Source organism: Ruditapes philippinarum, unplaced genomic scaffold, assembly GCF_026571515.1.
Source record: "Ruditapes philippinarum isolate M1 unplaced genomic scaffold, ASM2657151v2 ctg3495_1_1_1_1, whole genome shotgun sequence".
Taxonomy (NCBI): Eukaryota; Metazoa; Mollusca; class Bivalvia; order Venerida; family Veneridae; genus Ruditapes; species Ruditapes philippinarum.
Window position 1 is genome coordinate 64049 of NW_026853797.1, and position 17015 is coordinate 81063.

General features: G+C 31.1%; 1 protein-coding gene across 6 annotated transcripts in view; it reads left to right on the forward strand.

Annotated features, from left to right (window-relative positions):
• LOC132737917 (17-beta-hydroxysteroid dehydrogenase type 6-like) overlaps nt 1–17015 on the forward strand; it is a 38540-nt gene that overhangs the window by 16930 nt on the left and 4595 nt on the right. For 3 of the 6 annotated variants that reach the window (XM_060725295.1, XM_060725294.1, XM_060725292.1), the window contains exons 2-3: nt 16042–16254; nt 16762–16944. In XM_060725295.1, the coding sequence (XP_060581278.1) occupies nt 16042–16254; nt 16762–16944 (396 nt within the window). Of the gene's footprint in view, nt 1–4113; nt 4465–8882; nt 9392–11104; nt 11590–16041; nt 16255–16761; nt 16945–17015 lie in introns of those variants that run through there. The other 3 variants (XM_060725293.1, XM_060725289.1, XM_060725290.1) reach the window with 3 other exon arrangements.

The window sequence follows — 17015 nt, forward strand, 5'->3', positions numbered from 1 at the left end:
TTGATATAAATTGAACTAAATTGAACCAAACTGATAAGAAATGAGTATGCAAAATGGCTGACATATTTCAATGTAGTGGTGATAATGCATTTTAGATTTAAAATGATTAAAAAGTAACACTACTTTATAGTTATCAACTTACATGTACTATTAACTATTTGAATATATTACCTTATGGACTCGTAACATATAGGTGTATATAAAATAACAAATCTGGAAAAAATGCATTTCAAGATTCATGTGAAAGCTAAAAAATCCTGTGCATGCGGTATCTCAATATCAAATACTTATTGACCCTGAATAATTTGCTCGTCTTCAAAGTAGGTTCGAATTCATCCAGGAACGATGAATTCTTTAATTTGTCACCAGCAAGATTACGGAGCTTCGATATTTTTTTTCAGATTTTACGCTCGAGCCTGCAATATATTTGATTTTAACAGTGAAATTATGACTCATATTTAGTAATATTGAAGAATGTTATAATTCAGCAGACGACACAGCTTGTTTTATAAAGTAAAAAAGGATGATCGTATTTAAGCATGCATGATAATAAGACATTGAGACGGTATTTACTGTCAATATTTTTGTAAAAAGGTCATCTAGATTGCATTAACTTGAAGATAACATTGTTGATGATGAGACTGTAAATGATAATTAAGTGAGTTAAGATACTATTAACGTCATACAAATCAGACATTATCTTCTCAATATATAAATGTCAAGACCTTTAATGTCAATGAAAATGACAACATTGTAAGATTTAGTATACTTCTTGTTTTTATGATTGCTTTATAGAGGCTGTTTTTTCATTCTAAGCTGCTGAATGAACTATAGTAATTTTATGTAATGACATTTATAATATAGCTTACAATTTATGATTAATTTTATAAGAAAGAAAAATCACAAGCGTGCATTCGTTTGAAGGTGATTTTTTTGTTATGTTTCATTAATTTATCAAAAGTTCAAATCTTGATAGAGCAACCGAACACTTTTTATTAGTTATCAACATTATACTATTTTAACTATAATATTTGTTTGACATATTAAAAAGATAGAAAAAGCTGCAAATCGAATGAAATAAAATTCCATGTAATATATTTGTTTACAGAAAATTTCGTTCTGTTTTAAACCATCGGTCAGAAATATACATAACGTGATAATCTATATTGAAATTAATTGTAACATTAAAATCATTTCATGGCATCTTGTGTTTATTAATCATTTCTGACAATCGTATGCAGGTAAAGTTCTCATTGTTAGTTTAAACGGTTAATGGACTTTATAGCTTCGGTAATTTATATGATAAATAAATATGACATAAAAGTTTGTACCTCTTGATGGTGGTCGATGATTGGAAACTATTAAATCTGCATCATAAAATTTATAAACCTCTGTTGTATTGCTCATATACTCGTACCTTTCTGCTATTTTAATACACATTGTTATATTCGTATTTCTATCAATATCATGAATTGTGTCTACTTCATATTAGCATGAGAATGTTTTACCGTAATAGTTTTAAGTTCTTTAAACTATTGACAATACATTCGTATAGTTTTGCTTGTTAGTATAAGTTATATCTTTTAGATGAGGTATTTCAGTCTGAATCAGAAAATGACTGTTGAAAATACAACGAAAATATTTTTCAATCTGTTTTTAGTTTATACAAATCTTTATTTGTTCTGTCAATATATTGCCGTTAATGTAAAAAAGCTCTAAATTATATACATTTTTCCGGTACACTATGTACACAGATTGGTAAATCTGTGCAGTTTTTGTTTGTATTGAAAGTTGAAATGTTTGCTAAGTTTAACCTCTGCAAAACCTTTTCATGTTCTTGATTTTTATGACCGGCAGTTTTAAAGAGGTTATAAAACTATTCTTATTTTTAAACCACTCAGCAATTTTCAGTCTACAAAATATATAAATATAATACACAAAGTGACTATATCTAGATAGACATTAAAACACATATGAGCCGAGCCATAAGGGGTTTGCGAGCAGCATGGATCCAGACCAGCCTGCGCATCCGCGCAGTCTGATCAGGATCCATGCTGTTCGCTTTCAAACCCTATTACAAGTAGAGAAACTGATAGCGAACAGCATGGATCCTGATCAGACTGCGCGGATGCGCAGACTGGTCTGGATCCATGCTGGTCGCAAACCCATTATGTTGGTTTTGTCATGACGCGGCTCATATAATGTAAAGTTGTTCACGAATAAACGTCAAAGTAGATGAAGCCATGTTAAATGTTTTACAATCAAGACGAGGAACGAAAAATGACATCCGTTGAATAATTTGATATAACTAATATAAATAATAAAAGCTGTAAAGATACAAAAGATAATTATTTTTCTACAATTTTTGGAATTTTGCCTTTCACAAGTTATGCTTTATCATGAATCAGTCAGAACTTGAACGAATGTGTATGATAACTGTTGATTAGAGACATTATAATTGTCTACACAAATGTTGTTTATCTACAGAAACAAACGGTTTTATGTCGTTTATCAGTCTTTTCGGGTAATTTGTGCCAATGTTACATTTGTTTGTTCTTAAAATATAACACATATAAAGTTGCTCAATACTCGTTTTGTGATTGGTTCAAGAGGTTATGACGTCATTTAAGTATTGAATGAGCGGTGTAACTTGAGTTCGAAAACGTAACAGTTGAAATGTAACTTTGTTATGGATAGTAGATGACTTTTGTCATTGTTTCAGACTGTAATTGTGATGATACTTACACATGGTAACTCTTACTGTATATGTGATAAAAAATGACGGGGAAACTGTTATTGTGCCAAATTAATCTCCATTACAGAATTAAGAAATATTGGTGATGTTATTTATTCAATTTTTAATTTTACAATAATTCATTTTTTACCCCCCCCCCCAATATATACTTTAAATACATACCTGTGTAGATTTAAGATAGGTTGGTACATACATCACGCATTTCTTAAATATACTGGTATTTTTCTATACACAAACCTCTGATATGTTGTATTACGAATTTTCACAAATGAGGAACTGAGTAGCACTGTTTGACAACTCGTGAATGACATAAGGTATGCCAATTCCGGATTTAACACAACCTATTATTTCTTATATGCATCTCCGGATACATAAATATTATAATTAGCTCCCCTTCCATTATAACTATATCATTTCTCATAATGACATAGTTGCCAACTTCTCCGGATACTTAAATGTTATAATTAAGGAGATCATTATAAATAGACACCTTAAAGCGGCCTTCAGCTTTTCTAAAGGTTAAATAAGTTATTTTTAGATAAATCGTTTAACAAAGAGACTGAAGTTTACCAAAAAGACATAACAATAAGGTTATCCTTGATACATCTATTCTATCGGACCGCTATCTATATTTAAATTAGTAAAGCACCGACCTTTTATTTTTAGAAACGAACGTCACATACGCGTTAAAAATAGCTCTCGGGGCGCTGTTTAGAAGGAACCATAACAATAATATGATGCACTTTTCCAAGATAAATTACTGAAATACTTTGTTTAAAATAACATAGAATTGTTTTTTTCCAACAGAAAATAAAATCAGAAGGCCGCTTTTAGATATTGTCTGTTACTTAAATCGGTTTTAATGCGATTGATGAAATGAGATCTGACTTGTACTTGATATTCGATAAGAAACAAAGCATTGTGAAATACTTTGGGAATTTGACTATATTTTTTTCACAAACATTGGCTCAAGTTACAATTTAATAGTAAAAACATTGCCGTACACTTAATCGATTATTAATTTGTTAATCTATTTATCTATTCCGAACTTCTTAAATTCATGACCATGTTTCAACATATTAACAGAAGGAATATTTTCATTATCTTTTTCTTGCAATGGAATTTATATTTTAATTAAAGCACGCTACATTATATCAATATTAAAGGTATATTTGCTGTTAAAGATAAGATCTGATGCAAAGGGGGACACTTCAAAGTATGCATTCAAGTATATCTTTGATACACAGATATTTGCTTCACGTGCCCGCTTGGATATTATGTAAATTTTGAACTAACCATATTAGGTTAAATGTACATTTTTACCAGACACGGATAAGCTATGGAAATAAGTAGCGACTATTCATAGTGGAATATGTATATACATATATGAAGGGATGTAATAGCTTCATGATATATGTAAATTTATTATAGTCTTGTCAAGACAAAATCTCTTAATAAACGAAATGCAAAATTTTCATTTACGTACACTGGATTTAAAGTTGAATTAAACACATTTATTACAGTCAAAATTTAAATCATGAATAAAACTTATTTTGCAATATTAGGAGGATTTGTAAGCGTTTGTGTTTTCCTTGGAGGGTATATTTTTGCTGCTGTTTTTGGAACTATATTGACAGTTCTGGCGTTGACTTTGTATCCGGAAAGAAGGATAGAGGTGGACGCTGAAAACAAGGCGGTGTTTGTCACAGGTAATGGATATACATATTGCTGAATATTTTAAAAGGGTGAATTTGATCGGAAATGTTAGAAAATGTAATGCAGCTAGGTGTATAGCGGAATTTAAGTAGTATGAATGTGTTATGAATTGGTTATGAGTTTGTTATGAATATTGTTGGTAATATGCTTTGACCATGTCAGTTAAGAAAGCAAATCTATACCAGTCATTTCAGTTTTCCACATAGATGTAGTAATTTGCGATTTTAGCATTAATTAACGATGCTTTATAACGTTCATAATTTGCTGACATGTTTTTATTATTATTACCACTTTTGTACATAGATCTGATCAGAGAGGTAGTTCATAAAAATTTATTTAAAAAATAAATTAACCGCTTTATGCATGTAATCATGGGACTGATTATTTGTTGACACAAAAACTTAAGACTTCGCATTGCATGAAATTAATGGTCATGCCACTTTAACACACATTTTGTTACAATTCACATTTCCGTTGTGACACTAATTAGTAGCGGTAACGCTTCCTCAAGCTATTAAATAATCAGCGAACGTTAATTCCCTCTGTTTAGATGTGTACTTTTCCCTGGGCAAAATTTTCATTTACGTTTTCAACGTAAACTACGTATGACAGCCGCTTCATTGTACAATGTTTACATTTTTACATTAAAACAGCATGCATGGCCAAATGATATCTTGTTACCACACTCTAGTCAAATACATACAGCTACCTTAGTAAAGCTTAATTAAAATTATTTAGTCATTTTATCTCAGGCAAATTTTGTAAATATGCTTTTAATTTATAGAGTAAACATTTTATGTTGACATTACGGGGACTGAGAGTATCGCTTTACATGTTTGCTTGCTATCAAAACATTATACACAGGTATAACTATGAAAATTGACATTTTTACTTAATGCACTATTCTAACAATACTTTTATTACCTATTCATTTAGTTTATCAATAATAAAATCTATAAATAGCATAAAGTTTGCTTATTTGGTAAAATTGTTATGTTTCCAGGACCGTAAATTCCTTGAAATATTAACGAAAAGAAACATTACATGTTTAGAAGGTAGAACATATGAGATTAGGCAAATATAACTTGATATAGAATTCATTATTGAACTGAACCAATCATGGAATTAAACTGGCTCGATTGAAGAAACAACGTTATTTATCCTGTAACACATTTTTTATGGTTTTATATTATAAAGAAGATGCTCAAATTAAGATTTATAAATATTGTAGTTCCAATATATGCATATATAAAATTTCACTTAAGTGTGGTAACAACCTCAATTAAAACATACAGGATCTTTAAAAAAGCAATGTAGAATATTGTTGTAGACTTAATAAGTCTTATTGCTCGGCCGAATGTATATGAAAATCAATGCCTGTACGTATTCAATTCTGATAGATAATTAACCTTCAACATTTAAAAACGTTTAATCTTTTCTGTACAAATGTGTTCATATCAAAGTGTGTTTGACTGTTGTATTGTCACATTTAAGCAATATGGCATTGAGTAAAATCATTTTATAAGAAACTATGAGTAGCTGTATCTATTATGCCAATTGTTCTTGAAAAAAAAACCCCAAAAAAACACACAGCAAAAACGTTCAAACCTCTCTCAAACCCATTGTATTGTAGACAATATTGCTTTGATGGTTAAATATTAACTTCCTCCTCAGTATCGTTTTCATTAATAACAAGTTGTCGTGACAAGATAATTATACGAAATAGCATCTGCTGCTTTCTCTAATTATAAGTTACCTTAGGAATCAATACTTTATGTCTGTGACTCCACCAGGGAATAAATCTTTGACAATATCTCAACAGAAACTAAGAAATGTTCTGTTTGTTTTTCATTACAGCTTGTTTTCCTATTATTGTGAAATTCGGGACAAGTAACAAATAATAATACTTGCATGTAGCCTTATTTTCATACGATATTTTGTTACATACAAATATAACTTGATATTTTTAAACAACAATTTCGTGATTATATAATTCATGCTTTAAATCTAAGACACATTAATGTAATATTCAAATCTGAAATCTAAAACCGTTTTTACTTTGCAATTGATAATTGGAAAAGAAATGAAAAAGAGAAAATATTATTTTCATAAAGAAACAATGATTCGAGAAGAACAGAAATACGAAAAATGAAATAAAAAAATGGGTAAATGAATGACTAATACAAACTTGTATTGATATTAAAAAGAACAGAAACATACACACAAGCAAACAATGCAAAGTAAACATTGGCAATTACGTCCATATAATTTTTTATTTACATTGCCCATGCACATTTTGATAAGTTTTATGTAAACTTATCAAAAGAATTTATCAATATAGTGCATTACGTAAAACAGACGTAGTTAACAAGTGCCAAAATCATGATATCTTTTTAACTTTGATTTTTAAATACATGAACCCTAAAACGCATATATTTATACCTGTTTTTCGTCTGAAATGTGAAACGGTCTGTTTGAATACTCATTTTTGAACTACAATTGAATAAATTAGAAAATGAAATAGATGCCGATATAGCATCTACTTCTTTTCACATATATTTGTAACAAATAAAATACTTAACTAAATAATCTTATTACCCGCAAGATCCCCCTTATGAAGAAATCTCTCTACCCGTATAACACCGTTAAGTGATATGTTCTAATAAATGATCCACGCAAAGACAAAATATCTCTACCCGTATAGCACCGTAAAGTGACAAAAAATCTGATAAATTATCATCACAAAGACCATTGCGATTCCTCTGGTAATATATTGTTATCAAAAATGAATGTTAAAGAAAACAAAGTGAATGTTACATCTGTTAATGTAATTATAGGTTATCTAGAATATCAGTTTTGTGTCTAAATTATTTCCTTTGGGATATCATCTTTGAAAGATTGCATGGATTATTTGTGCTGAAAGTATCGACTACTTCTTCTTAAAACGTAATTGTTTGCTTTGTGATACCAGCTGTTTATTCGTTTTAAAGATTTTTCAGCAACATTTTGATTCAGATTTACCGATGTTACATAAGGAAAGTATTTAAATTCAAGAGAAGATTTTGTCTTATTCAAAGGGGTGCACTGATTATTGTGTAGAATGCACTGCTTATATCATACCTTCTTATAACCTTTTCCCTTTATTAAATCTTTCTGAAATTTTGAGTTGTCAGAGTCATTTAAAACTGATATATTGTATTAAGAGTTGCACCCTTATTGTTGGCACATTCATTGTTTCTATTGAACATCATAGTAAGTTAGTCCATAATTTGTCTATTATTTGACATGTGTTTCTCCTTTTTAAAATCTTATGTACTGGCACATTTTTGGGGAATTCGGTGGGATTTTGTATGAACTCTAGATCTTCTTTTGAAAATTTTATATCTAAACTGTCTTTGAGAACGATTCTTTTCTCTCTCTTCATTTTACACTGTCTCACATAATCGTATGTTTGATCAAATCTCCGATGTTTTAATGTCTCAATTATGACTGCAAATATTTGGCCAATATGTAATAGAAAAAATAAGGGTACATTTTATTCGTGTTTAAAGATATCGCCTTTATCACCCGAAAGTTGTATTCAGTTTATCCAAATAAGACAAAAACGAAGTGCGTTCTAGATTGTTTAAAAAGGTTATAGCTTTATCTAGCAATAAAACAATGTAGTCAATAGGTTCATTTTGTATTTAGATTGGTGGGAAGGTTTTGTCCTAGATTGAATTTTATCTTTGATATTTGATTTCGTATATAGTCCCCTATTTATAAAATCAGCAACATTTTTTAAAGAAGGTATTCCTTATTAGACACACATGGTTATGTAATTATTCTTCTCTCGTAATTAGGAGAAAGAGATTATTTTCGACATAAGAAAGTATATCATATTGTGAAACAAAATGTTAATATACATCGTTAGATACTTCGAACATGATATATTGTACAAGTTGACAAGAAGTAATGCTTATTATATTTTGTAATACATTATGTACACCCTTAAAGACTGTAAACACCTGTAGGTTTTAAATATAGACTATTTTAGTATGTCATATGAGGCAATATGTTTGTTATTTGACAGATCACATGATCTAATAATGCATTAAGGCTATTAAACTTTTAATATTTCGATGTTTACGTAGACACATGCTTCAGAATACGAACCCTTTTTCTAAAATAACTTTTGTAAACTGTATGTTATTGTCCATCTTTATTTTCATAAAGACCCATTTACTAACAGAATTTTCTATGATAATGAACCTTTGTGAATGTAAAAGCATCTAACTACGGTCTAGACTAATTATGAACATTATTTAAAGTCCATACTTAAATTTAAGAAACCAATTTCTAATTCACCTGACCTTAAACTATTATCGCCGCACGATAACTTTATCGATAGTAGAAATACGAGGAAGAAATTTCATTTCATTTTATAGAGTAAAAGCGGACACCTATGTGAAAAGTTTGAATTAATTTTGTTTACTAGAGCATGTAAAGAATATTATAAGTTAGCTTAAAAAACTATTCGCTTAGTTAAATACCGATCTTTGTTTTTAGGTGTTAGTGTTCCATTGACGCAACATAAATATCAATACGAAGTTTTCGTAAATGATATTAATTACTGCTTAAAGGAACTAGTTACTAGATTTCTGGAGATACAGGCATAGACATCACATAAAATGCTAGTTTTCTGATAAACGATTAGTAAATAAATAAATTAACAAATAAATTAGGAAATCTTTCGAAATTGCTTCAATATGGGCAAATTAGCAATCTCAGCAGCTATTGGTGTTGCTAGTACATGCGTATTTATAGCTGGATATTTATTTGCGGGTGTGTTCGGTGCTGTTGTAGCCTTGTTTGTGTTGTTTCTGTACCCGGAGAAAAGTGTTCAAGTGGATGTTACAAATAAAGCTGTATTTATAACAGGTAAAATATCTGAATTTATTTCATTACAATTGTAATCTTTTAGATGCGAGTAGAGAAAGCTTTTTTTTTTATTGTACACCAATATGAATACATGTACTTATATGCATACAAGCTCATGTAAAATGCATTATCAAATATAAATATTTCAATCATAAATCGTTGTTCATTGCATTTAAAACTAGGACAATGACTTTTCAAGCAGTGCACCTGCACTTGAATAAGCATCACCAAATAATCGTCAAAGCGCTCAAAGTTTTTTTTTGACTGTTCTGACCGGTGATAGGGAGGGGGTGGTATGGGGAATTCTATATTCACTGTTCATAACTCGACTCGATTAGTGATAAGATAAAGAATGTAAACAGTCTGGGTCCTTAAAATATGTATCGAACATTCTTTAATGTGCGTATCTATCTGTACATTTAAGTTTTAATTTCACGAAAGGTAAGACATTTAATTGACTGAGACTTTTTATAGCTACAGTTTATAGGTCTTTAAAGACTTCGTTAAAAATTAGGTTGACATTTATTGTCGATCTACCTTAACGCTTTTTGTTGAACTCCATATGTTCAAAATAAGAGTCGGTCATGCATCAAGAGAACCAAAATACTGTACATGTATTAATTTAACTATCTCAATATACATCTATCTAATTTTACATAACTATTTACCCGTTTGTTGTATCATATTTTGTTATAAAATTATACAATGTTTTATAACTTCTTTTCAAATGGTATCGAATTGCAAATAAATATTAACCCGTCTGTTGTATCAAATTTACTATAAAATTATACAATTTTGTATAACAACTTTCAAAAGGTATTGTATTGCAAAGGTATGTACATCAAATTTAAGTTTTTGCATTATAATGAACATTCATTGACATGATTTAAACTGCGCCTAGTAAACATAGATAATAAACACAACCCTAACCTTTCATTTGCACTGCAATCTAAGCTGTGTTCTTTTTGGTTATTGCAATACATCGATTTCATTAAATATTTGTAAAATACCCGAACAAATGTTTCTATACCTTGGTCCTATTTTCTGCCACATTTTTTTAGCGGTTTTAACAGTATTTTAAGATTGTTTTATATGTTTTTTTTTAAATTTATGATCATTTTCTTAGTCTCTCATAACTTTTTAGAGTGGTTTTGTACAAGTATTTCTTTTATAACCTTGTTATATTTTGTCTATGTATGTACATGCACAAGTGAGACTTAAATTAACAATTTGTCTTGTTTTGTCGTACATTATCGAGTAATTGTAGTTATCTGACAGTAGATAAATCCTAATCAAATTTGTAATTCATACATACACATTTTTATCATCTTTAGTTAAATGATAGGTTGTATCAATTTTAAATGTTTTCTTGAATATCAGTAAGTTTGCAGTACTTTTGTAACATATCTTGTGTGTTATGGTTTGGTTTTAACTACGGTGTATGATTTGCACTTTCAAGTGTTACGTTCACTTTCGGTAGAGGACTGTTTGCGTTTTGAATTGAAACTGTTTTGTATATCAATGTTTGTATATAAATCGTAGTATGTGATAAATACGTTCCTCCATAAAGACCGTTTTTATATATGATATAATAATATATATACAGTACACTAGCTGTAAAAGAAACGAGCAAACTTACAATCATTTAAACGATAAATAGACAGAGAACATCGAAGAAGAATTTAACGTCCTTCGCAAGTTAAATGTTACTCTCTTTAAATTAATTTTGTTCGTTGAAGTATTATCGGAATACAAACTAAACTGATGGATAAAGAAGATTTTTCACGGATAAATATTTGTTAACCTTGATCTTATTTTCTCATTGATGGTTTAATACGGATACAATATAGAGATATATCGCATTTTGAAAATGTTTGCATAAGCTTAACACATCTGTGCAAAGTCAGCAATATTGAATAAGATATTTAGTTTTCTATGAAACTTTAAGTTAATCCGTTCATTAAATTACATTATCAAAATTCAAATAATCTGTACACGTTTTACTTTTAAAATTTGATTTGATAAAATGGATAAAGTTATAATAGTAACAGCTGTGGGAATTTTGAGCGTTTGTGTGTTTATTGTTGGATATATATTCGCGGCCCTGTTCGGGGCCGTAGTGACTTGTATTTTGTTGTGTTTGTACCCGGAGAAAAGCGTCGAAGTGGACGCTACAAATAAAGCCGTATTTATAACAGGTAAACTTGCTTTGTCATGTGGATTAAAGCGTCAAATCTGATATTTGAAAAAATGTTTTTGTCGGTAGATAACAGTTTTTACCTGTTAATTTGAAGGAGCGATAATATATGCCTACTACCGTAAAATGTTATTTGATTGAAAGTAAATGTTTTGTCCTCTGTCCCGACAATCGCGCTATTTAGTTGTTGTTTTTGTTCATCACTATAGTCAAACAATGCCTTTAGATGCGTACAAGGCGATACCAAGTCCAAAGTAAAAATTTTAAGGTTTTATTTAAATTAACAACAATTATAGATTAAACGACTGATATGGTGTGTAGTTAAGCAGACCTGCTCCGCCACAACAAGTGTCTGTCTTGATACTAAGTAGTGGCTGTTTTATAAAGCTATTATGTTTACTATGTTATTATCTCATTCAGCTCGAGGCATGCCACCTTTGATCAGAACAAATTAACCTATTGCACAATTTATCATTGTTTGAAAAATTGGTTTAGCCAAAATAGTACAGAAATTCGGTAAGTTGCGCACAAACAGCAATAACAAAAAAAAAAGAAAAAGTGAAAAAAACAACAACAAAAAACAAGCAAATAAACAATGTAACATCAGTTTCAATAACAACAACTAACCATTTCATTTTCTTCGTCCTACCCTTCGTCTTCTTCCATCTTCTACATCTTTATCATCAACATCATTTTCGTCATCAACGTCATCATCATCATCATCATCATCATCGTCATCCTCATCAATTACAATTACAACAACAATAACCGTCTCATTTTCTTTTACTTACTTTTCTTCGTTTTTTCATCTTCTTCTTCATCATCATCATCATCATCATTAACATCATCGTCGTCTTCGTTGAATTAAATTTAACAGTTAATGAATACGCATACTATAAATCATCTTCACTATCACGACATTTAAGGTATGAAATATTACTATAAAACATTTACCAAAAACATAATCTGTACGTCCTACTATAATTTTTTGATATATCAAAATCACATCAAAATCACGCTGTTAATTAATGAAAGTCACACGGTTAAATTACATCAGGGTATATCATGGTATAATGATGATATGGTATACTATGTTGATGAAACTAGAACTTGAAAATGTAAAAAAAACTTAATCATACAGTTATGCATATCATATGTAATTCGAAATGAAAAAATTAAATGATGTATATAAACTGGAACTAAATGGTGAAATTATGGGTGATATAATCGTATTTTCCCTGGTTACTTCTAGTGAAACCAAAAACATTAAAAAATCCATTTGTCATTTCATATCGTTATTTCTGTTGCGTTTTGTATGTTTAAATCAAATTTATTTTGCTGTATCTGCTTCCTTATCGCGGAAAGAACTGTTTCATGGTTTTTGGTGGACATGATATAACATTTTTAGTTTTGCAGACGACTTCATCATTTCATCTGAAATATATGAAAATGTATTGTCATTCTGTTGTTTGTTTGTTTTGGTGTTTGCTAAATCGACACTGTATAGGTCAAATAGCGAATTATAAGCTTTACTAGTAGAGGGACACGGAAGAGCTCAGTTGTCCCTTCATGAATTATTTCAGGTTCGAGCTTGCACTTGAGTAAGACCAATGACCTGTCATAAAGATAGCTGAATCACTTCCAATTGTTGCTCATAACGCATTCTCTTTTTGGATAGGGGATGTCGTAATGTATTTTTAGGGGAAGGGGCGTGGTAAATTTATATATAAGAAACGCTGTGAAAGTTAAATGACGACTAGCTAAAATGTTCTTGCACCAAACCCCTGATAAGCTGTACAATTCTAGGATATTGCGCATGTTTGCGGTAATTTGACTCTTTCCATTTATCCATATAATGATAATCAGTGATGCAGAATTTATTGCATATCAACAATAAATGCATCTAATGTTCCATATTTTAATGGCTTAAAACGAGATATCGACTAGATAGATAATATATTGGCCTGTTGGGAAAAATGAATTTAATAAATGAGAGAGTGAAAAAGGCTTTATCCTGCGGTGATCTCATTATTAAAAGAAAATCAATGTATTTAATCTAGGTTAATGAATATAATTAATTAAAACTGTATTAATTAAAGTTGATGAGACATCTCAATCATATATTTACTGATTTAAATATCATATTATATGAACCACCACGTATAACCGGTTACACAGAAATGCGGTTTAAAAGAAGTTATATTTTCTATCCTTGAACCTCGTTTAGCACAACATTTATAAGTGTTTATTAGTGAGATTTTGAATTCCTTCTATTTGAACTTTTCCGAGTTGAAAACTGTATAAACACCGTAAGGTCGTGTTCATGTTGCCAACTTTTTAAATTTATCTTTTGACGTCTTGTCTGGCATATGCAAGCTTCGTTACCTCTAAACTGCCTTTTAAAATTCATTTCATTTGATTCAGTTCTGTCCATTGCTTTCTTGTAAAGAGCAAACGCACTTTGTACCATACGCTGCTTTTCCTGAAATGGCGCAAATGTGTTACGATGAATGTTGAATGATTATCGTCTTATGGGCACAGTTACGGATGTTTCTAATTCAATATTCATGTTTAAATGTTAAATTCTCCTTAAGCCGGTGCTAGAGGTCGGAAAGGTTGCTAACAATTACCACTACCATCCATAAACATGCTCTATTAAACCGAGCCTAAACCGAGCCTATGTTTACACCTTCATGAAATGGAAAAATGAATTTTAAAATTGATAACCCTTTACCTCATATATACACGAAACAACGCACTTTCGATCGACCCCCCCCCCCTCTTTTAGGCCTCAAATAGTGAAAAAATGTCCTGTCTGGGCGCCAAACACATCTTTTCATTTGAGACATGTTGATAAAAAAGAGACCTTTTTTTCGGCGCGGCCCCCCAACCAAAAGATACATCAGGAGGTTGCCAGAAGGGGGATGTGCACCCTTCTGTTTGGGGGCGGGGTAAAGGGGGCGATAGTCCCCCTCATCGCTAAGAAAATTTTGGACCTGTGAGAGGCTAAAAATGACCCCAGATCGATCATAGGTAACGTGTAACCAACGCTGAAAAGCATTTGACTTTATCTCAATCCATTGAGAAGTTGCAGCACTTTGAAATTAATTTTGATGAAAAAAAATCAACGCAAAATAGTGATTTTTGGCAATTTTGAGATGTCCCCTCGTTGCCATGGTAACAGGAAATTTAAGCCTGAGCATGTTGTTACCAAGGCAATGGTCCAGTCAACATTTTTGCCAAGTTTGATTAGTATTGAAGCAGTTTTTATAGTTTTATAGCAATTTGAACTTGTAACGGGAGACTTTTCAATGAAAGCAGCCATTTTTCACAAAATGCTCATGAAGTTTTTTGATAAAGTGTTTTTTGTTTTTTTTTTTTACAAGAAACCTGTACCACTATTTTTACTACGAAGACTTTAGTGTTCAATCTCTTTCCCTTTTATGAAAAGTTATAATTTATACTTCGGGGAGATGTTTACTTAAAATCTTGAAAATTTCCTGGCCTTCATAATCCAATCAAAACATAAAGATGCTTGTTTTGGGGGGATTTTTTCCACCATTAAGATATGATTTATGCAATTTCTACTTATTTAGAATAAATTAAGTTTGAATGATAATACATTAATAGTTTCAAATTTTATGAATATCCAATAAATCAGTAAATATCATATCCGTATAGCATACAAATGCGTTTAGTTATAGGCTGTTTGGCGGGGGTCTTTATACTTGAATTTAAATCAAAGTATTTGAATGGGAATACAAATTGGAAATTTAAAGTTGAAAGTGTCCGTCCATTTAAAGAAACGTCTAATTACACGGCATATTTTAATGCATGGGTTGGAAAATTCATATAGTATATAGGATTATGATCATGGATCGCTTAAAAACAATTTTGTTACATATTCACTGGTGAATGGCGAAAACAAACGAACTGTTGGTGAATGAAAAGTACATGTATTAAGATGCAATAAATTAAACAGCAAAGTAGTCCGTCCGCCCATCTCAATTTGAATGTTTTAACAATTATGCTACACGGTACCTAAACGGAACGTTAGGATTCAAACACATTGTTTCATAAAAGATATACTGATAAACATTCCTTAAAGTGAATGTTAAAAGTAATATTCACATTAGAAAACCAAAATGTTTCCTCTCCTCTGTCGCGGTATCTGTCTGATGGTATGATTTGTTAGCAATTGCAAGTTTAGTGGCAGCATAGCCGGTTGGTTAACGCACCGGAATAGTAATCTAATGATCGCTAGCCGCATGGATTCAAACCCTGTCAAGCAGAGTCGTTGTTTCTTTGAGCAAACAATTGTTTACTCAGTGCTCATTACGGGTTGGTTCCAGGGACGGATTCTATAGTATGTCTATAAGCTTATAACTTCACCTCATAAACATTTGAACTAAACTAAATTCTGTATAAACCAAATTTGTCGTCTGTTTTGCAGGTTGTGACAGTGGATTTGGAAACCAGATTGCTCGTAGATTGGACAAGAAGGGGTTCACAGTTTTTGCTGGTTGCCTTTTACCCGATCGTGAAGGAGCAAAACAACTAAAGGCCGAATGCTCGGACAGGTTACATATCATACATGTTGATGTGACAGATGATTGGTTAGTTCGTGGAGCCGTCAAGTATGTCAAAGAAAATCTGGGAAAAAACGGTGAAGATTGTTTCTTTAAAAAAAAGATTTTGTTTTTGTATTAACATTAGAACACATTTTGTAATGGTATTACGTGAAGGAAGATATCCGGTATACTGGTGTAATGCACAGGTTATCGGCATGGGACCAAGCCCTACCCCAAGGATTATATATTGACATGTATTTTGAATGCGTTGAAGTATACTTAGGTAGTAGAGAGGGTCCTGTTAGTTGGTACCCTTGAGGTAAGGCTTGGTCCCACGCCGATAAGCTCTAATGTCAGTGATTTTACTTTTGTACCTTCTTTTGCCTGCACTAAACTGGAGAGAGAGGCTATCGGGATTCCCTCCACAAGTAAATCTGAATAATCGCTGTAATAGCATTTTAAGTGTTGGAATGACATGAAACACAATGCAATACATAAATGCAATGATGTTTAACAAGTTTGTATTGAGTAACTTAATTTTGATATTATATTCTATATTTAACGGAAATATCATTTCTATAGCGTAATCTTATATTTTACAGAACTGTGGGCGGTGGTTAACAATGCCGGAATTGCAATTTTCACGGAGATCGAATGGTGTTCAGTTATTCAGTTTCAGCGAATATTTGACGTCAACGTTCTTGGCGTTGTCAGGGTTACAAAAGCATTCCTGCCATTGATTAGACAAGCAAATGGTCGCATCGTAAATGTTGCAAGTCTCGCAGGTATACATTTCTCACTATGTCGTCTGCTACTCGTATTATAATGATTTAGAAATAGACAGACGATATACACA